The sequence below is a fragment of the Natator depressus genome, chromosome 7 (genome assembly GCF_965152275.1).
Source record: "Natator depressus isolate rNatDep1 chromosome 7, rNatDep2.hap1, whole genome shotgun sequence".
Classification (NCBI taxonomy): domain Eukaryota; kingdom Metazoa; phylum Chordata; order Testudines; family Cheloniidae; genus Natator; species Natator depressus.
The window spans coordinates 119935008-119957508 of NC_134240.1; the positions used below are offsets into that span (position 1 = coordinate 119935008).

Below are 22501 nucleotides of genomic sequence, written 5' to 3' on the forward strand. Positions count from 1 at the left end.
ATGAGATGGGTTTGGGCACAAGGACCTACCCAGAAACCTGCTGGTATCTTCACAGGGAGGGAGAGATGGTCCCAGCATGGCTGTATGCTAGGGCGTAGTTGCAAGGGTGCTTCGGACAAGGAACTGGGGCATGTGCATCACAACTAGGCATCAGGGTCGTGACCGCCGTGTTATTAAATGGGAGGGAGGAAGGGCCTAGTATGGGAAAGGAGTGGACAGGAAAAGTCCAGGTCCCCTGCTGTGTAGGTTGAATGCCAAATCTCTGGACCTTTAAAGGGGTTGTTGAGTCAGCAGCTTGTCCATGGAACGGACGCTCCTGCAGAAAGCCTTTGGGGAGAACACGGAGCAGCTGCAGGTTCGCTTCTGTATTCAGCCTGGGGCTGGCTTACGCTCGATTGCAATAGTCTTCAGCTGCCCGACACGCCGGTGGCGTCCACGTACACAGGAAAGCTACTCCGCTAAAGGGGTGGGGGGGCACGGCTGAGCGGGCCCTGGCAGGGACCTGTGTCTTAGTGGCACCATCGGAGAAGCGGATCTGACAAGCAGTGGAGCCAGCAACGCCCTCGAAGGCAAGTCCCCCGGTTTGCAAGCAGAGAGCCGCCCCCACTGCACCCATGCCCTGCACCCATGCCCTCCTCAGATACCCCCGCTCCACGGTGTCTTCCCCACCACACAAACACACAGCAGAGCCCCCCCACGGTACCTTGGTGTACAGGTTGAGTCCCACTGCAGTCACCAGGGCTGTGCTGGTGGCAGACACGTAAGCCACTCCGATTTGCCTAGACATTAATTTGGGGGGGGGGGGGGGGAGATAACACATAACTCAGCCAGTCCCAGAGGTTGCCTGAACAAGCGCCTGTCCCCTGGGAGAAGCTGGGGGGTGAGAGGGGAACATCCTGAGGACTCCCCCAGACAGGTTCAGGACTGGCTCCTGGAAGTCCCACATGGAGCTCCCAAAGGGCTGCGGTTCACACCCTTGGAACATTTCCACTTGGGGGAGAGAACGCAGGAAGCGCGGCCTCATGGGTAAGGCACAGGACTGTGAGGTGAAGAAACAGGGTTCTGTTCCCAGCTCAGTTAATCTCCCCGTGCCTCAGTTTCCACATCTGTGAAATGGGTTGATATTACGTCTCTCCATGTTGGTAACACGCTTTCTGACCCTCTATGGAAAGTCAGAATATTCTTCTTAAGGAGCTGAATCCTGTGGCTCATTACATGCCCAAACTCTCCTCCTTGGCACATGCAGATTTAGGCAGCTCCTGCAGTTAGTAACCTTCCAAAGACACACAGCCACCTCTGGGGTAGAGGGCAGCAGCCACCTGGTGCACACAATGCTGCTCTGCGATGCAAAGAGAGGACGTGTTGGCCAAGGACACCAGGGCAGATTGCTGTCCACACAGAGAGGAATGGACCTTGGTGACTGCAATGCCCGGTCCACTCCAGCTCTCCTGCAACTCAGCATATCTACCCAGGTGGGATGAAGGCCTCAGGGCCTAGCGTTCTCCAGCTGGTCACCTCTAACAAACTCCTGCTAACACAGAGCCTGGGGAGGGGGACGCGTCTAGGGGCCCATGGGAGCAACAGCTCCTCAGTGAGGTCAAAAGACTCGGGTCCAGAAATCTAAGCCAGGCAGCCTCCAGCCTCACGTGCCTTTAGATTCTGCCCCGGGGGTGATCCTGGGCATGGCAGCAGGAGCGCTATGCCAAGTCACCAGTGCCACAGCCCCTCAGCTGCCGCCTATTCAGAGACAGCCTAGAGACTCCACGGACCAGTCAGGAGCCCTTCTCACCCAGGACCCGGGGAGGAATGCTCCCAACAGGGCATTTCCTCTCCCGGCGACAGGGCGGATACCTGGTTGCGAAGCCCAGCAGGCCCTGGGATGGCGCGGGGCAGATACTCACGTGAGCGAGATGGGGCAGGCCGCATTCCTGTTGGTGTAGTTCACCAAGGCATTGAACGACTGGTTCACCCACTGCCAGAAAACCACCGCCGGGACCGACCTGTCAGAGGGAGACACCAGAGCTCAGTCTGTGCGTTCTGCCCTCCCGCCGCCTGCCACAGCGCCGAGTCGCAGGGCTGAGCTCGCCCCTGCCCAGGGCTGGGGAACTGCTGCAGGCTGCGGTCGGTGTCCGCCTCTCACAGCAGCAATGCAGCCCCATCCCCCCAGCCACCCTGCTGTCAGGGGTTGGCAGGGACGCTCAGGAAGGGTACACACAAGACACCCAGACCCCACAGCAGCTGCAGGCACTGCCAGTCTGGAGTCAGATGGGGACAGTCTTTGGGGGACACAAGACAACACACACCCAACCCCTCCCCACTGTCCTGAGAGGGCTTGAGAAAGAAAGAGTGAGAGTGTGTGTGCACGCGCAAACAAACATCACCCCTATTTTGCCAAGAAGGAAACCGAGGCACAGCTACCTGCCTGCGGTCCCACTGGGAAATGAACCCAGGAGTCCTGGCTACCACTCCACAGAGCCATGTTGCCTCCCACTAGAGCAGCAAGGTGGCCAAGCAGTGGGCCTGGGCTCTCAGCTAGGCAGGGAGGGCTCCTGGGGGATTTGTTCATTCCTGCCGAGCTGTGCTGAGCCCAGGGGCGAGGCTGTGGTGGGCTCCTCCCCCTGGCCACTCACTCCACCAGGCACCACATCAACCTGGCCGAGTTCTGCTCCACAGCCTGGCGTGTCCCTACCCCTTTGAAGGGAAGGACGGTCTGTGGTGACGGCATGTGGGTGGGACTAAGGATCCTGGCAGAGATCCTCAGCTCCGTCAGCAACTTATGGGCACTCCTCAGGCTTCCCACTCCCTGCATCTCAATTTACTCATCTGTCAAATGGGGGCAGAGGGGATTCGTTCCTTGTCTCACTCGGGTTGCCAGCATGACTTTACTGTCTGAAAAGCACCTAGGGATCTGTGGGCAGAGGGGGATAGAGATGAGAGGATCTTTCACAGACCAGTTGGGGACAGGAAGCTCAGCCCTTTAAAGGCCAGGAAGGGGATAAAGATAATGGCTGAGAGTATCCTGAGCCAAACAGTTTATTGCTCAGGCAAAGGGAGACTCCACCTTCATTAATCCGATTGGTCACTACCGAGGGATTCGCAATCCAGGTAGCCAATGGCAATATGAGATTAGAAAAGAGGAGGAGCTAAATGCCTTTTTGCTCCTCCCCTTGCTAGTGAGGAGGTCTTGTCAGGCTCCTCCCAGAGGAGAGCAAACCAACCCGCCAGCATCTGACTCTACAGTAGAGCTGCAAAAAATCCCAGCTTTGGTCCATCATCTGGAGCCAGGCCAGGATCAGTCCCTAGAGAACATTCTCGTCGAACGGCATAGGAGGGACACAGAGGAAGGCAAACATGGGGGCACCTTTTAATTCCACTGACACACACCAGAGAAGGAGAGGTTTTTCCAAGAGTGAGAAAGGAAACATTGTGCTACAGATTAGGAACTGTCTCTCTTCAACAGTGGGACTCGCTGGGAGAGGTGGGATCCGGGATTTCAGAGGATACAAAGGAACCAGGAGAGGCAAGTTTAAAAAAAAAAGAGCAGTAAGACCCCAGGACTGGCTTTGGGTTAATAATTAAAGGGTTTTTAATCAACAGCAGAATCGGTTAATAAGATAAAGAAGAAAAACATGCCAGTGAAGCAAAGGACAGATGAGGTTTCAACTGGGCAAAAGGCTCATTTTTTGCACAAATACTTGGATGTATTAGAGGCCGGGACAGAGAGGAAAGATTTAAATCTAATGAAACAGAAATGTTAGCAGGCCTTTTTTAAAAAAGGTGTCTTTGCGCTGGGTTTTAGCATTTCCCTGCCAGGTTGCAGACACCAACCCAGCCCTGTCCTGCTGGAACCCCACAGCGAAACTGATCAAAAAGCAGGACAGTGAAATTGACCAGTTTACCTTTCCCTCCCTTTTGAAATTAATAACCCCAACAAAAAAAAAGATGAATTAGCAGAAATGGTGACAAGTAATTTCACTTGCTGTAACCTCAGAGCAAGGACACGTTTCCTCCACGAGCTCAGGGTTTCTATGGTGACCACGTTTAAGCTCCCGGGGCTGGGTAGAAGGGCCGGAATTTCAAAACATGGCGGAGGAGGAAGCTGTGGGGGTTTGGCACAAGCCTGGACTGCGTAGCTATCGGTGCAGGTATTCAGGCATAGGCCTAAGTTAATGCAGTGAAGTAACGATCTTGCAGGCCTCAGTCCTGTAAGAAAATAGTTTAGCTAAACAAGGCATACAGCCCCAAAGACTTAGCATAAGCAGTTAACTAGGAATAGACCTAGATCATAAGATATGACACCACGGAGGGCTGTCTGACCCCAAGAATGCCATGGTAACTAATTGGCATCTACACTAATAAGCTTGAAGTAAATGAAAGGGTAACCTATGGGAGAAGGGCACCCCCACATTAGTAGGGCAAGGAAATACAAAGAAAGCCCTCCCGAACATGCGTTAAGCACAGCGGCGTCAGTATAACACATTATAAAAGTTGGGTCCCGGCCCGTACACCTTGGGGAGATGTAACGCGTGGGAGATGCCAGGATGACGACCACTGGTGACACTGAGGGTGAGGACGAACGAACACTAAGTCCTTCTGCAAAGGACGGTGGGACTATACAGATGCTCAGACGCCCTTTCTGTATTATCTCCATCTACCGTGCTGGGACGGAGTGTTTGCAGCTTCACTAACTGTGTTAATAAAACCAGTAGAAATACAGAAGGGGTTCCCAACTGAATGGTAATTTTAATACTACTGGGCCTGATCTCGGGAGCGTTGATAGGGAATTGTTAAGTAATCAATATAATTAATACACAATCTCTAGATCAGGTGACAACTATATGGAGAGGAGAGGGAGGACTGAGAGGCTAGCCCCAAGGTCGAGGGCAGGCGCATAGTGCAAGGAATACAACCTGTAAATAACATTCTAGCAGCCTATGAAGAGTAGGCCCATCTGTTTCCCTGCATGAAGATCACCAGTGTTTCAGGTCAGGGGTCATATCAAACATGGGACTGGACTGGACACCCTGGGGAAATTACCTTTCCCACATGGTTTAAAGGTCCCAGTCATGTTAATAGTCCAGGAGGATGCTGCACTGAGTGGTCAGAAAGGCTCAGAGATAGAAGATCAGGTTTCTCTTCACGTTTGTCACATCGCAGGCCCAGCCCTTGTATCTCCCTTCTATCTAGGTGTTTATGCCATGCCCATTACCATGGCATCCACGCTGGTGGGATTGATATTAGAATCCATGGTGCTGCTGAGTCTGTCCCCCTGCCCTTTGCCACCAGGAGGGAGCTAATCCATCCGGTCTGACGTGGCTTCCTGCAACTCACTGCAGTCAATTCCCTGCTCAGCCTAACAGGGACAGCTTTAAAGGGGGACTGGGAAAGGGTCTCTTGCTGCTCCCCTGCAGCCCCTGACCTGTAAAACTGCAGCATGAAGCCAGTGATGGCCATTCCCCCGGGCACCTGAAATGACATCCTCCCAATCAGGTTCATCTTCTCGCCAGAGTCTGGGTGGAACGCAGAGTCGTAGAGCTTCTTGGCATAGAACAGCTGTTCCTGGCTGGTTCCCGGGGGTACCAGACCAGCCCTGCAGGTAGCAGAAAGAGCAACGTCCTGGGAGTTTGTCAGCTCACCATCCCCACCTAGTATCAGACTCCTGCCAATCTCCAGCCTTCACATACTGCCATGCCTGCAGAGTGCCTACAGAATGGGCTTAGGTGAGCACGGCTCATCTAGGGGCAAGGATGCGTTTGGTATATGCGCTGAAAGGGGAGCATCCATATTCTCCATAAACTCCTCAGTATCCCCGCACTACGCAAGACCCCTGCTCTCCAGCCCCACCACCTCTAGGATGTCCAGATACCATCACCACCTTACCTACCCGGAAGGGCTGCATGAGAACTCCTTATGGGGCCTGTTGGTGCAGATCCTTAAGAAGCCAAAGACTCTGCTGAGCAATGTGAGATGCCTCCCTGATCCCAACCCCTGGGGCTGAGCACATGCAATCTACTGGCTGGCATGGGGTGGCTACTGCTCTCTGCTGGACCAAATGTACTGTCTTCTCAAGCACATGCTACTATGTCACCCCCTTGTGGTGAAGATACCACTGCTGAACAGAGAGGGAAGCTTTCCTCACCACAGGGGTTTACCCCCCACATATAGCAAAGGCAGGCTGCAAACAGCCTTCTACCTTCATTCAGATCCAATGGCCGCCTGGCCATTTACCTGCAGCTTTCCACCAGCGCCTTAGCCCTGTCCAGCTCATGTTCCGACACCAGCACCGTCCGCGGGTCTGTGATGTTGAAGAAATGCTTTAGGCGCCCCACAAAAGTGTTCTGGTCCCAGCGTGGGGCGTCAATGCTAAAATTGGTCAGCCTGATCATCGTTTTAGCGGGGATCTGGAGGGGAAAGAGAAAGGGGAGAACTTTTAAGAGGAAACCTTCCCCTAACCTCCCCAAGGTTCCTGTACCAGAGTATTGCCATGTAATCGGCCTTCACAGCCAGCACTTCTCCATGAAATGGCCTGGTGAGCAAATGCGGGAGAAGATCCTTCTTCCCAGGGCCAGGAAGAAAACCCAGTGAGTGTTAGGGCAGGCCTCAGGAGCTGCTCAATCCACTAGCCCAAACTGCCTTTCTAAGCAAAGATAGTGGTGCAGGGCCTGGCCACCACCTGGTTCTGGCTCAAGCATCACTGAAGCCGCTGGCCATTCAGAAGCCAGCTTCATTCTTGGAGAGGTGCACGAGCTCACACGCTCATTGCCGGACATCTCTTATTTAGCCTTGGGCATGCAGAGCGCACACGATACCACTGGGGGAGAACGGGATGCCAAGAAACATTTCTACCTCTACTTAGGGCATCAGCTCCTCAAGGCAGGGATGGTCTCTGTCCTGTGTATCTGCAAAGCACCTACTAGCACAGTGGGCTGGAGGTTTCTGGGTCCCACCACAATACAGATAATTATGTAGTCTAGTTTTCCACACCATAACATCAGCTCAGGGATCCCAGCTGATCTCAGCGGCCTGAAGAGGTCATAGGGGACAGTGACGCATGACACGGGCAGAAGATGGTGGCTTACTCCTAAGGTCACCAGTCTTAGTCAGTCCCAGGCTGGCGGCAACCTGAAGCTTTTATCCAGCCAATAGCTGTTCAGTGGCCCATGTGAAATGAACGAGCCTAGGTGCACCTCACTCAAACCACCCTCAAAATGGCAGCTTAAGTTAGTTGCCAATTTAACTACTTTGTCATCAGATTTAGGGACTTTTTTGTTTCCCTAGCTAGAAAATAAGTATCAAAGTGACCAGTGACAAATTTAGCGACTTTTACTGCCAATTACGGTGACTTTCAGAGAAAGAAGTCACCAATATGAATGGTCACAAAATCATTCACAAGCAGCTTGATAGCATTAATACAATTCATTCCGTGCTCTTCTTACTACATTCTGTTGGACCCCACATCAACATCATTACGTCTCAACTGAGCACGTCTTTGGAAGGAATTGCATTCCAGGGCTGCTTGGGCTGAGATCACTGTAATCTGCAGGCAAGGAAAAGAAGTTCGTGGAAGCTAATTAAATACTTTGCTAAAGCCAGGGGCACTTTAGAGAGAGCAGCACATTAGCCAGGGCTTGTTTTTACCTAAATGTTCTTTCTCACCACTCCATAGTAAGTAACACACCCTGTGATACAGGGGAAGATGGCTAATAAAGCAGGCTGTGTGCGGGAGGCAGGTCAGCCAGCCAGGAGAGCCGGTGGGAGGAGACAGGGCCATGTGCCCCAATGTGCCTCCAGGGAGGAAGCCCTTACTTCAGGCTCAAAGGTGGAAATAACTTGATTTCAGTTCCCCTTTACTTCTTCCCCTGGCTTGGCCTGGGGTTAGCTGCCTAGTTGTTTTCAGAAATTGAACCCTGGAAGCAGGGGGAAAGGGTCCGGCTAGTGGATTTTTGTTTTTAACCTACTTTCTTGGCTCCCTGCAGGGCCGAGCTCACGTCAGGCGAATGCCCTCTTACCCCTGGCTCTGGGCTCCCCCTTTCACTAACCTGTCGGCTCAAATCCAGGCTGGCAAGAAAGGGAGGCTGGGCTGAAATTCACCGACCTGGGCTGCAGCGTACAGAGCACCCTTCCCAATGAGCAGAAGGCCACTGGCTCAAGTACAAACCTTAAGCCCTTTGCTGAATAGGCTTGGAGAGGGGGAGAACATTTAATGAGGGCCAGGGGAGGTTCTGCCCTTGCAGCCAGGCCCCCTTAAATGGGTGGAAATTGGACTCTCAATTAGGCAAACAGCAAAGTCCATACAGCGGGGGTTTGTAAACCTTCCTCTTCCCCTCTGGATCAAATTGCTGCAATTAAAAGCACAACAAACAAACAAAAACCCCATAGTCGTGATAACGTGGCATTGCTTTATAAATGAAACACACCAGATTAAGAAGGGAAAATATTTCATTAGCCCCAACGCAGAGCATCCTTCCTATCTATCGGACACGTTTGGCAGTGCTTAATTTGTGCTGGAGCTTGCTGGGACTGAGAGTAGCTGAGCCCTGGCCCCTCTTTCACCACAAATTAAGCACTGGGCATATCTAAACCTGCAAAATATCCTCATCCCACTGCAGCCCAGGGCGGCTGGGATTGGTTAATTTCAGCCAAGCCCCACTTTCTTGCCAGCGTGGATTTGAGCCAACAGGTTAGTGAAAGGGGGAGCCCAGAGCCAGGGGTAAGAGGGCATTCGCCTGACCTGAGCTTGGCCCTGCAGGGAGCCAAGAAAGTAGATTTAAAAATAAAAATCCACTAGCCGGACCCCTTCCCCCTGCTTCCAGGGTTCAATTTCTGAAAACAGCTAGGCAGCAAACCCCAGGCCAAGCCAGGGGAAGAAGTAAAGGGGAGCCAAAAATCAAGCTAGCTCCACCTTTGATCCTATAGTAAAGGCTTCCTCCCTGGAGGCCTGGTGCCCCCACTCCATTGGGGCACATGGCCCTCTCTCCTCCCACCCCACCTTCCATCTGTGCGGCTCTCCCGGCTGGCTAAGCTGCCTCCCCCGGCTCTGCCAGCTCCATTAGCCATCTTCCCCTGTATCACAGGGTGTGTTGCCTACTATGGAGCAGCGAGAAAGAACACATGTGGCTAAGAACAAGCCCTGGCTAATGTGCTGCTCTCTCCAAAGTGCCCCTGGCTTTAGCAAAGTATTTAATTAGCCTCCACAAACTTCTTTTCCTCCCCTGCAGATTACAGTGATCTCAGCCCAAGAAGCCCTGGAATGCGATTCCTTCCAAGGACATGCTCAATGGAGACGTAATATTGACTTGGTGTCCACCAGAATGTAGTAAGAAGAGCATGGAATGGATTTTAACAACACTATAGAGCTGCTTGTGAATGATTTTGTGACTATACTCGCCTAGGCGCACGCACACACACACGTGCCTGTGTATATATTTCTCTGTTGAATACTCTGGAAATTTTGTTTAGTGCCATTTTTGACTCCTTTTGAGTGCTTCAACAGCTACATCTAGTGACTTTTCAAGATCTGTCTGGTGACTTCCTGCTATGTGGAGTTAGCAACATTGCCAGGCTCAGTGTCTGGGCTCCTCAATCTCGGCCCTCTCTGCTCTGACCTTCCAACTCTGGCGGGGGGGTGGGGGGGGTGGTGGTGTTACAACTGACACCTGCTCCCTAGGAACTGTACTAGGATCCCATAGCTCATTGCATGGAGGCTACCACACAGCCATCATGACCTTTGCCTTCCCATCTGGACTCGAACTGAACCAGCAACCTACAATGAGAAGAGCTCCTTGCCCCATAACCGTTCCCCTGAGCCAGCCTGGCCCAATGTCAGCCAAGCTCTGATGTTGCAGGATAGTGGAGGTTTCAGATGCTTTGCCCACTGGCACTTTATTTGGGATTTTTTTTTTAAACCCCACTGATAAACTCCTGGAGAAGTCCAAAGCCGCTGGAATTCTGGATTGGAACCCTCTGGAAGTTCACCCGAAAAATACATTCTGCCTTAAAGAGAGATTTCTGTCCTGCTGCCAGGAACAGAGCCACCTAGCTACCCAGCAGGAGAGTGAATTCATAGCGCAGCCTTTACCAACACACTATTTCCTTACATCACGCCATCAGATGCACCACGCTCCCCAACCCCACTTAGCACTACTGCAATATTAAGGTTGATAATGCTTAGCATTCATTTAAATAGGTCTGTCCACATTCCACATCCTTCATGGACACTGTCTAATTAATCAAAGACTTTCAAGCTTTCAGACTTCAGGAGAAGTTAATGCTGCTCTTAGGACGTTATCTTTGGCACATTGCACATCCTGCTTGTTTCACTAGGGGATTTAACAAGCAAGCAATATACTAAGTTTTATATTTAACAAGGAACACCGGAAGCTAAGACACTGAATTTCAGCAACACTGAGGAAGAAGCCGTAACCTGGTATTCCTAGTCATCTTTTTTTCATAGATTCCAAGGACAGAAGGGACCACTGTGACCATCTAGTCTGACCCCCTGTATAGCACAGGCCTTCTGAGCACTTGATACTGTAAGTTTAGTGTTGGGTCAAGACCACTTTTTTGCAATTAATTTCCCTGTGTTTTTAAAGCCAAAAGAGACAGCTGAAGGTATTTTGCTTGGGCAATTTGCAGTCTGTGCTAACAGAGCTCGTAACTTCTTTGATCCCGGGCCTATGCCAGAGACTTTTAGCCCAGCAGTGCACTCCGTTTATAAACAGCGAGGTGGCAAAGTTTGCAGATGATACTACACTGCTCAAGATAGTTAAGACCAAAGCAGATTGTGAAGAGCTTCAAAAAGATCTCACAAAACTAAGTGATTGGGCAACAAAATGGCAAATGAAATTTAAGGTGGATAAATGTAAAGTAATGCACATTGTATGTATAGTTGGGGTATTTTTTCCCCAATATGATGGGGGCTAATTTAGCTACAGCTAATCAGGAGAAAGATCTTGGAGTCATTGTGGATAGTTCTCTGAAGACATCCATGCAGTGTGCAGCGGCAATTCAAAAAGCAAACTGGATGTTAGGAATCATTTAAAAAAGGGAATAAGACAGAGAATATCTTATTGCCTTTATATAAATCCATGGTACGCCCACATCTTGAATACTGCGTACAGATGTGGTCCCCTCATACCCAAGAAGATATACTGGCATTAGAAAAGGTTCAGAAAAGGGCAACTAAAATGATTAGGGGTTTGGAACAGGTCCCATATGAGGAGAGATTAAAGAGGCTGGGACTTTTCAGTTTGGAAAAGAGGAGACTAAGGGGGGATATGATAGAGGACTATAAAATCATGAGTGGTGTGGAGAAAGTGAATAAAGAAAAGTTATTTACTTGTTCCCATAACATAAGAACTAGGGGCCACCAAACGAAATTAATGGGTAGCAGGTTTAAAACAAATAAAAGGAAGTTCTTCTTCGCTCAGCGCACAGTCAATGTGTGGAACTCCTTGCCTGAGGAGGTTGTGAAGGCTAGGACTATAACAGGGTTTAAAAGAGAACTGGATAAATTCATGGAGGCTAAGTCCATTAATGGCTATTAGCCAGGATGGGTAAGGAATGGTGTCCCTGGCCTCTGTTTGTCAGAGGGTGGAGATGGATGGCAGAAGAGAGATCACTAGATCATTACCTGTTAGGTTCACTCCCTCTGGGGCACCTGGCATTGGCCACTGTCGGCAGACAGGATATTGGGCTGGATGGACCTTTGGTCTGACCCAGTGTGGCCATTCTTAAGTTCTTATGTAAATACTGCAAACTTCCTCCATTCTTGGTGGACTTTATAACTTCCCTGGATATGGAATTATTTGGCCTATAGTGTGTACAAGATCCTTCAGCTTGGTTAATGGACTCAGTAGGTTTGTCGTTATCAAACCCCACAAGAAGACAGACGTTCTAAAGAAAAATCTGCAAGATGGGCAACTTCTGAGCTTGTTGGCTGACAAATGCCAAGTATTCTCATTGTTGTATTCTAGAGAGCCAGCAATCGTTGCAGTACTGGCCTAGGAGCTAGGAAAGCCAGAGTTCTAATCATAGTGACATAGGCCTGGAAGGGACCTCCTGGATCTGGACCTGTTCAAAAAGAGAGGAATTGAAATTGGAATGTGGATGAGCAGAATTGGATTGGTTTTTCAGATGAGGCCTGCCCAGTGCAATGGTATTAATACTTTCCCATCGCTACGGGCATACCTCCTAGCATTGCATTTGCCTTTTTCACAGCCACATCACAATAGTAGCTCGTAGTCATCCTGTGATCAATGAATACACCCAGGTCTTTCTCTGTCACTTTCAACTGCAGAGCCCTCAGTTGATAGCAGAAGTTATTAGACCCTCAGTGCATGACCTTGCATTTTGTACTAGAAATGGGATAACATTTAATATTACTCCAGTCTTCTAGATCATCCAGTTCTTCCTCTATAATATTCCAATCTTCCTCTGTATTGACGGTGCTTCCCAATTTTGAGTTTTCAGTAGATTTCACTAGCTCACTCCTACTTTTCATGCCCGGGTCATGAATGAAAATATTAAAGATTAGACGAAAGAACGAACCTTGAGGAACTCCACTAGAAACCTCCCTCCAGCCTGACAGTCCTTCAGCACCGCCCATTGCCATCTCCCCTTTAGTGAGTTCTTTACACATTTTACAATTTTGTGCTAATCCTCATCTTATCCAGTTTAACTAATAATTTCCTGTGGCGTTGTATCAAATGCTTTATTGACATCCAAATAGATTAGATCTACCGAATTTCCCATCTAAAATAATCATTTCCCTTATTTAAAGAAATATCAGGTTCATCCAGCACTATTTTTGGTAACCCTGTGTTGCATTTCATCGCATTTTCCCTTGATCTCTATGTTGTTAATTTTTTGTTCCTTCAAAATTTGTTCCAAAGCCTTGCATACTGCTGAGCTCAGACTAATGGGTCTATCGTTTCCCAGATCAGTTCCCTCCCCTGCCCACTTTGTTAAATATAGACACTATGTTTGCTATTCTCCATTCATATTCTACCACACCCAATTTGATAGATGTATTAAAAATCCTTGCTACTGGACTTTCAGTTTCAAGTGTCCATTCTTTCAGTGTTCTGGAATGACGATTATCTGGGTCCCCAACCAGAACACGTTAAACTCTTTGAGCTTTGCTTCCTACCTCAGATGTGGTTATTTCCATTTCTAGATGCTCATTCACACTAGTCATCCTGCCTTTGTCACCCCATGTTCTCCATCCCCGGCCTTGCTAAAAACTGAGGCAAAGTTTTGGACCATACCTAGTGTACACTTAATTTCTACCCCATCATTGCTGCATGGCAACCCCACTTCTTTTCTTGCTCTTTTTATTTATATAGCCAAAGCATCTTTTACTATTTGTTTTAATGTCATTTGCAAGGTCTAACTACTTTTGGCGAGTTTCACTTTCTCCCTACGCTTTCAACACCAACATGGAGCTTTTGTTTGCTGATCAATCTCTTTCTCTTGTTCTTGTAGGCTCTGTTTACTCCTAATATCCTTTCTGAGCTGTTCTTCAACCAGCTAGAACTGGAGAGCTTCTCCACAAGTTTTTCTCCCTCATGCTGGGATGCAAAAACGATGTGGAATTTGTACCTTAAGACTTAAAAAAAATTCCAAGCCCGTCCTGCACATTGAAATCCCTGAGCTTTTCAGGTCAGTTAACTTCACTTAATTCCCCCAAGATCTGCCCTTTTGAAATAAAAAACCTTAGTTACCAACTAAAAACCTGCAAGCGATCACATCCAGGAATAACTGTCAGAAGCATTTGCTCTCCAGTCTATACTCAGGAAGTTAAAGTCTCCTACAATGACAATTTCAGGTAGTATTTCTCTCTAACATTATGACTCCAACACAAACATATGGGCCCTCTTAAACTTTCTGTACCTCACTGTTTCCCATCATCTTAACGAGGATCAGTCACTTACCAGCCTTGCCAGGTTGAACTGATGTTTGTGCAATGCTCTGAAGATGAGAAAAGCCATATGAAATAGCCAAGTATTGATATTTGGGGAAGGGGGTGACCCTGATGGCCCAATTCAGAAGAGGAGCAATATGAGGATCCTTTGGATTGGAAGGATTCTGCTGCCCCCTTAGAATCAACACTTACAAGACAAATTAAGCCCGCGGTACCACTTTCTCTACTGGCAAAGATGAAGTGATAGGAATGGGAGAACTTAAACACAACGCACCCCAAGCTCGTAGGTTTAAGAACGGATTAACCTTGAGCCCAATCCGAGCTGCTAGCTCTTACCTTGAGGATACCACCTGGGCATATACTATTTAAAGCCAAGCAATAACTTAATTCTAAAATAAAGTAGCCAGGTAACTGACTGCGACTGGCTGAGAGTTTCATGGCATGTTAAAGGGATCCCTACACATTAGCACTTGAACCTTGGAATGATGGACAAGGCTCACGAAAGGAACAGGGCGGTGATCTGCTCTCAGATTTTACAAAGCAAAATAGCCTGCTAAGACTTGGCACCAACACAGCTTTTCCCACCTGCAGATCTCCCTGCAGTCGACAATGAGAAGCAAGTTTTGCTCTCCCCGTTTTACAGACAAAGGTCACACAGCGGCAGTGTTGGGGATCATCCATGGAGCCGTGTTATGTTTTAAATGAACGTTTCTCCAGATCCATTTCTGACACAGACTATGTCTAGTCTAAGCCCTCCTTTGAGCTATGCAATGGAACCCACACCTATGGGTGTTTGGCATCTAACAATCTACTACTTCCCAGTAACAGATGTTCCTAACTCCACGCCTGGGAGAGTTTCACACTGCAGGGCCTCAGGGAATCACAGGAATGAGAAACGGATTCTCGGTTCCTCTTCTCCATCCTCGCTGGGGCAGTATCGGTCCCCACAGAGCACTGTGCCGTCCAGTTTCGGACATCCCAGGAAGCACGTGTCCCGTGGCTGACTAATTCCAAAATCCTGTGGATAGATCCATTGTCACTGATAGTTCCAGTGTAGCAGCGGGAATCCTAACTTACCATTTATCAGACAATCTCAAAACATGGCAACCTGGCTAACTTCAGTGGTCACTGGGGGTGGGGACACCCCATGCCAAACCCATACTCCACCAATGCACTTGACAGCACTCATTTTACCACGTGCCAACATGGGTGCATTTTTAAATGGACTGGCATCACCCACTGGGGCCACGGGGCCTGCAGCATAAATTACTTCAGCAGCTGCCCAGTGCTGTTGTCCTGGATACATTGCTGACTGGTCTAGAGGTCTCAATGGAAGGAAGGGGTGTAGCATCAAAACGGGAGGAGACAGCTGCCATGCTCTACTGGCTGCGGATGATGTTGGGGAGCAGGAAACAGACAAAGTCCTTTTGAGCCACCAGCCACATTCTCTTCGCTCCACTCCTGCAGTGGCTTCCATTCAGCCAGCCAGCTACAGAGCACCTCACCTACAGGTTGTCTCCCACCTCGTCTTCACAGCTCCTGGAGAGCCACCCATGTACAGCCACCTCTGAGTGGCAGTGATCCCTGAGTGGCAGGAACCGGCCAAAGCAACGGCAGGAGAGAGATGCAATCAAGGGAGAGGGATGAAAGGTTGGGCAGTGTGCAAATCCAGAAGCAGTGCAGTCCAGTGACTAGAGCAGGGAGGCAGGAGCTGAGCAACTGGCCCTGCCAATATCATGTAGCTTCCTTGGGCATTGTTGGGAGGGGAAGGGAGGGGAGGGGGAAGAGGAGGAGAAGTCACTTGAAACACAGGTGCAGCTTCCGAGTCTGGTTCTGGTGGTGAAAATATCGGGGGAGGGAAGGAAAAATAAGAGACTGGAAAATGAAATAATCACTTTGCTTGTCAGTTTGTCCCAAGTTAAAGCCCACGAAGGATCCTAATTATTAATCAGGACTTCATAGAGAGTTCAAGGACCCCGTACTGTGCAGGGGAATGTGACTTGCCCTTGCAATGCTAGAAAATAGTCCACCACACTGAGTCAAGCTTACAGGTCTCGGTGCTGAGCTTGACCTCTGAACAAATATTAAACTTCTTTTATAAATGTGCATCATCCTCTCAACATGCACAGGGTATTCCATTCACCAGGGGCCCGATCCAAAGCCCACTGAAGTTAATGAGACCCATGCATTCATTTCAATGGGGTTTAATCAGGGGAAGAAGGTGGTGTGGCTAAGTCATTATGCAAGGTAGCCTAACCCCCCCCCCAAGACGTTCTGGTTAAACTTGGATTATTGCTGTGCACATTGTAAGATGAGCTATTGCCAGCAGGAGAGTGAGTTTGTGTGTGTGGTTTTTGGAGGGGGGTGTGTGTGTGGGGGGGGTGAGAAAACCTGGATTGGTGCTGGAAATGACCCACCTTGATTATCATGCGCATTATAAAGAGAGGTTTCAAAGAGGGATGGGCTATTACCAGCAGGAGAGTGAGTTTGTATGTGTGTATGTGTGTGGGGGGGGAGGAAGGGTGAGAAAACCTGGATTTGTGCTGGAAATGGCCCTACTTGAAGATCACTTTAGATAAGCTGTTACCAGCAGGAGAGTGGGGTGGGAGGAAGTTTTGTTTCATGGTCTCTGTGTGTATATAATGTCTTCTGCAGTTTCCACGATATGCTATGCATCCGATGAAGTGAGCTGTAGCTCACGAAAGCTCATGCTCAAATAAACTGGTTAGTCTCTAAGGTGCCACAAGTACTCCTTTTCTTTTTACAAATTGAATAAGAGTCACCAATATGACGCAGCTGCAAAAAAGGCCAATATTCTGGGCCACATTAAAGGAAGCACTGAATGTGAGACATAGGAGGTAATTGTTTTGTCCCGCTCTACTCAGCACTGGTGAGGCCCCAGCTGGAGTACTGTGTCCAGTTCTGGGTACCACACTTTAGGAAAGAAGGGGACAAACTGGACAGAGTCCACAGGAGAGCAACAACAAAGATAAAAGGTCTAGAAAACCTCACCTATGAGGAAAGGTTAAAAAAATTGGGAAAGAATACCAAGGAAAGACCTGGTAACAGTCTTCAAATACGTTAAGGACTGTTATAAAGAGGATTGTGATCAATTGTTCTCCAAATCCACTGAAGGCAGGGCAAGAAGTAATGGGCTTCATCTGCAGCAAGGAAGATTGAGTGTTAGTTTTTAGGAATAACTTTCTAACCATAGTAGTTAAACTCTGGAATAGGCTTCCAAGGAGGGGATTCCATAACCTATCACTGGAGGTTTTAAAGACCAGATTGGGCAAACTCGTGTCTCAAGGGTGGTCTAGGTTAACTTGGGCCCAGCTCAGCACAAGGGACTGGACTTGATGACTTCTTGAGTTCCTTCCACCCCTACAGTTCTAGGATTCTAAAAACTCTAAAGTCCATGGGGAAGGAGAAGCAGCTATGGAAGAGATACACCTAGCAGTGAAGGAAGAAACAGACAGAAAACACTGATGGTAAAAGCAGACCAGGGAGAAAAGCCAAATCAGAAAAGACAAAACATCTTGAAGAAAGAAGGGACTGATGGTTTTGCAGTGAACGTGCGAAGCTTGCTGTCAGGCCTCCTGGGTTCTATCCCTAGCTCAGCCCTCTCTATGCCGCCAATTTTTTCATCTCTAAAAATGGGGATTATCTACCATATGGGAGAGTCATGAGTTACAAACATGAGTGATTTAAAGGTCTTTGAGATTCTTGGCTGGAGGGAACAACAGCAGGCAAAGAGTTAATTTAAAGAAGAGCTTTGAAAGAGGAGTGTGAGGGGAGGGGAGCTATACAGGCTCCGAAAGAGAGAATTAAGGTGTAAACCAGACAGATGGAGATCAGGGCTGAGGGAAACTGATGTACTGAACCTCAACACCTCACTGGTGCAATGCCACTGATGCCATGGTGCTAAGGATGTATTTAGCTCAGAACATTTCCATTGCAGAGCGTTTGCTTTGTCCAACATTGTGACTAAGTTTTAATGATGCTTTGGTTGATTTTATGCTTTTCCCCCCACCTTTGGATGGGGTGGACACAGTGAACCAGTCCCTCACCCCAACAGCAGCCGCCCTCCCCCCCATGGAGGTTAGAGATTCCCACTTATTTTCCTTTCAGTGGGCCACGGAAAACAACATAGTCTAATTCAACATCTCTTTTTCTGTGTAGAAAAAGCATCAGTAAGCAAGGAGAGAGGAAGGGGATGTGGGTGGGTAGCCCCGGCAGGGATGAGGGGGGAGAGCAATGAGGTGAGGATTTCACCACCTCTGGCTGTTGACCAAAGCCCGGAAAGGACATTTCCTTTCAGTTCCACCAAAGGAGAAACTGGCTCAAATCAACATTCAGCCACCTGGAAAGGTCCAGAAAAGTTACCAAGGACACGGCAGAAACATTCCATCAAGTAACTGATGTGATCAAAATGCCGTTAACCTAACAGAGCTTGAAACAGCTACTGTGGCAGGGTGAGGGGGAACAGAGGGGGCTGCGTTTTTCAGAAAACTGGTTTAAATAAACACAGAGAACCCAGCCACTTAGCGACTCGCTTTGAGAGATTTCAGATGATCCAGGAGCTTGCTTCGCACCCCTTCATTATGCCCAGAGTCTGTTTAGAGAGTCACCAGTTGCTATATTCCCAGGGCTGTCAACTCTTCCCGCTGGATTGGGTTTCAGAAGATTCCTTCTCTTGCAACAGAGGGTTTTGCTTGCATGGTTTCAATGAGCTACAGTTTCAAGTCTCAACCCTCCATCCCCTACAACAGTGACGTGTGGCAGGTTCTCCCACACCCAACTGGCTAGCCCAGGCCAACACACACTCCCTCTTCCCCTGCTTCCTTGCATGAGGCTGCAGCTGGGTACCCATGGTTAGCCTGATGTGACCCAGGTTACAGCAAGTACAAGGTGTCAGAGGAAATCTCTGCTTGCTCCCTGTCAATCAACTCAGGCACTCTGAAACATTGTGGAAGAAAAAGCTCTAGGGTTTGGACAAAGACCCTCGTGTGCGTCCTGATAGCAGAAACTCTGGCCCAGCCGCTGACCAGCTCCCATTGGGATTACTCACTGCCATGGGTCCATCCAAAATACAGCAACCAAAGTTACCTTCCTAGGTCACAGCCTGTTGTTTTGCCCACACCACACCCACACCCCTTTGGCTCTCCCCACTGGCCCCTTTCCAGGTTCTACAACTCCACTTCTCCCCGCCTGTCTGAGCTTATCTAGTCCCCTCTGCTCTGCCAAGGCTGCGCCTATTGCACAGCACTGCCCTGGCTCTCTCAGCTCCCCTCGGGGTTTTCACTCTACACCCACCCCCACGAAACTGCACTGCCCGCCCCCCCTGGATACCCTAGGCTTTGCACTGTACTCCCCTTCCTAGTCCCTCTCCGATAACGTCCCTGTCTCCACACACAGCTTATGCTGCACCTGCCACGTCCTCTCAGATTCTCTGGGCTATATACTGCGCCTTCCCCTCCACCAACACCACTACACTCCTCTCTGACCACTTGGTTTCTACCTGGCACTGCACACCCCCCTTCCCCTCCCCTCCCCTCTCACATCCACCCCCCAACAGGGTAAACACTGCACTCCCCTCCCCCAAAGCACTGCGCTTCCCTCTCAGACCTCCTGGGGTTTACATTGCAATCCCCACAGCACTGCACTGCCCCCCCTTTCAGAGCCCTGGAGGCTTGCCCTGCCCCGCATTGCACTCTCCCCCCCCTCCTTTCAGAGCCCTGGAACCTTGCCCTGCCTCACACTGCACTCCCCCCCCTCAGACCCCCGGGGGCTCGCCCCGCCCCCCGGGGGCTTGCCCTGCCCCGCCCCGCTCCGCTCCCCCTTCAGACCCCCGGGGGCTCGCCTTGCCCCTCCCAGCCCCCCTTCAGACCCCCGGGGGCTCGCCCCGCCCCCCATTACACCGCACTCTGACCTCCGGGGGTTTACCCGGTGCCCCCCATTGCACTGCCCTGCACCCCTCTGCCCCCCAGCTCTCTGGGGTTTGCATATCCCAGGGTTGCCGGCTCCCTACCTGCCGCGGCCCCCAGGACAGAGCCCCTCTCCCTCGCTCGGGCCCACGTGGTTGTCCCCGCCCCCTCCCTCAGGCGTGGCCCCTCTCAGCCAATCAGAGCCGGCCGCCCCCCCCTTGCCAGCACCAGCACAGGACCCGGGACGGGAGCCAAGGCAGTTTAATACGCATGCGCCGAGGAGGGGCACGACGAGACCGGCAGGGGGCGGGATTTGTGTCCGACCCAGCCCCGCTGCCGCTCGTGCGACGTGCGTGACGCGGAGAAGGGTGACACTGTACGTAGGAGGCGGCGCGCATGACGCAGTTGCCCATGGTAACCCGGGAGCCGCGTAGGTAGAGGATGGTGAGTGCGAGATGTGAGGGGGGGCAGCCAGGGGAGGGTCCTGCTGTCTGGGGGAGGGGCCGGGGCCAGCCTGGGTGGGGAGAGGGATTGAGGGGTGCTGGGGGGGCAGCCTGGGTGGGGAGAGGGATTGGGGGGTGCTGGGGAGGCCAGCCTGGGTGGGGAGAGGGATTGGGGGGTGCTGGGGAGGCCAGCCTGGGTGGGGAGAGGGATTGGGGGGGCAGCCTGGGTGGGGAGGGAGGGATGGGGCTAGGGTACTACGGAGAGGTTGGGATGGGGGTCCAGCCTGGGGGGAAGGGGTGGGGGCTGGGGACCAAGCTTGTGGGGGAGGGTGGGAAGGGGTGGGATGCTGGGGGGCCCAGCCTGGCTGGGGAAGGATGGATGGAGGGGGGGCTAAGGTGCCATGGAGAGGGAGGGAGGGAGGGATGGGGGTCCAGCCTAGGTGAGGCAGGAGGGATGGACTGGAGGGGCTAGCCTGGGTGGGGAGGAAGAGGTGGGGGGCTGGGGATCTGCGAGCCAAGCCTGGATGGGAAGGGATGGATGGGGTGCTGGGGGTACTATGAAGAGGGAGGGATGGGGGGCCAGCCTGGGGGTCTCATTGGAGGAGAAAGGACCAGCAGGTATTCAGAAGTTTCTGGCATGCAGTGCCAGGGTGAGGAGGGGTTGACACAGCTGCTGCAGGGGAGCACCCCCATCCCTCCAAGAGGTGGGCTAGCCCTATGGCAGGATGGTGTGTGGGGTGTGTGCAGAAACTAAAGGGTCAAGCTTATGACAGTGGGACAGAGGATGGGTGAAAGAGTTGAACAGCCTCCAATAGCCCCCTGTATAAGGGCTGCATTCGGTCCTCAAATCCATAGACATGGCCTGGTTTGCACACACTGGTTCAAGGCAACCACATTTTCCCTAATTGAGTTGCTACACGGACAGCATGCTAGGAGCATAGCATCTTCACTGTGATGGTTCTGCAAGCTACATTCCCCACCCATCCCAGCCTGCAGCATTCCACACTGCTCCATCATAAAAGGTGTGGAGACAAAGGCCAGGGCCCCTGTTCCCTTTTTGTTCAGTTGATGGTGGGTCATTACATACTAGACACAGCGGTCGTCACAGAAAATACATCTGCTTTAAAGATGAGGGCAGTTACATAATGCAATGGAGCACTCCACCAGCTACACTTGGGCAGCGGCTGCTGACAGATAAAATTGCACTTTTGCTTTGTGAAGGTCTCAAACTGGTACAGTCTGGGATTTGCTGAATGGTTTCTGAGCATTTATTGTGTGTGTGAGATGGGGTGGGCAGGAGGGAAGTAGGTAGTTTCCAGTGCATGTTTTACTTAGTGTTAGACAGAAAGATACACAAATGTATTTCCCATATATAAAATCAGTGTTTCCCAGAGTGTGTGGTATGGCCCCTGGGGGTTCATCAGAGACTAGCTGGAGTGGGGAGAGACGGGGGAGCACCCCAGCTAAAGACCCTGACATAAATTGTTCTCCAGAATCTCAGCTTTCGTTAAAAGAAACAAAACAACAAACACTAAGTCTCTAGCTGTTATGGCTGTGAAGAAAACCTTGAAAATGTGAAGAGAGTGAAACCACTTCAGAGACCAGAATTTGCAGAGAGCCTAGAACAACAGCCCTCAGGTGTGAATTGCCCCATTGTTTTCAGTGGTCGCTTACTCTGATGCCAATAATGAGTTAACAATGTTGACATTTAAATTATTTCAATGCACATCAAAGCATCTTAGAAATGAGTGGAAGTTTAATATTATGAAGATCTATTCCAGCAATTCCCAAAAGTGTGGGGCATAGGGCATGAAGTACCAGCTGGGGAAAGGAAGTGAGGGCACAGCAGATGTATACATTGAGAGATGGGTAGATTGTTAAACTTCACATGGTGGGACTGCAGTGAGAGCCCAGTCAGTTTTATTGTCCTAAAAGAGGGCTCATCTTTTGAAAGTTTGGAAAATATTGTGTTAAATGGCACCTGTGGCTTACTTGCTACTGTAAATAACTATATTTACATGTTTACGGCACTTTATTAACAGACATCAGGCAAAGAGTATAATAACTTTGTACTTACAGGGCCTTTTATTCAAGGACATCAGAGTGCTCTATCATGATGTTCAAGTATTATCCCATTTTGCAGATTGGGAAACTGACTCACGGAGAGGTTAGGTGACTTGCTCAAAATTATTATATGGAGACAGGGTAGT

The 22501-nt window shown here is 50.2% G+C and overlaps 1 protein-coding gene across 2 annotated transcripts in view; it reads right to left on the bottom strand.

The window, feature by feature from the left end:
- The window catches only part of SFXN2 (sideroflexin 2), a 28871-nt gene extending 8838 nt beyond the window's left edge, over nt 1-20033 (bottom strand). The window contains exons 1-5 of one of the 2 annotated variants that reach the window (XM_074959438.1): nt 19953-20033; nt 6229-6401; nt 5420-5590; nt 1902-2000; nt 704-779 (exon numbers count right to left, since the gene is read on the bottom strand). In XM_074959438.1, coding sequence (XP_074815539.1) covers nt 704-779; nt 1902-2000; nt 5420-5590; nt 6229-6386 — 504 coding nt within the window. In that variant the 5' untranslated portion in view covers nt 6387-6401; nt 19953-20033. The remainder of the gene's footprint in view (nt 1-703; nt 780-1901; nt 2001-5419; nt 5591-6228; nt 6402-19952) is intronic. The other variant, XM_074959439.1, reaches the window with a different exon arrangement.
- Nucleotides 20034-22501: the final 2468 nt, after the last annotated feature.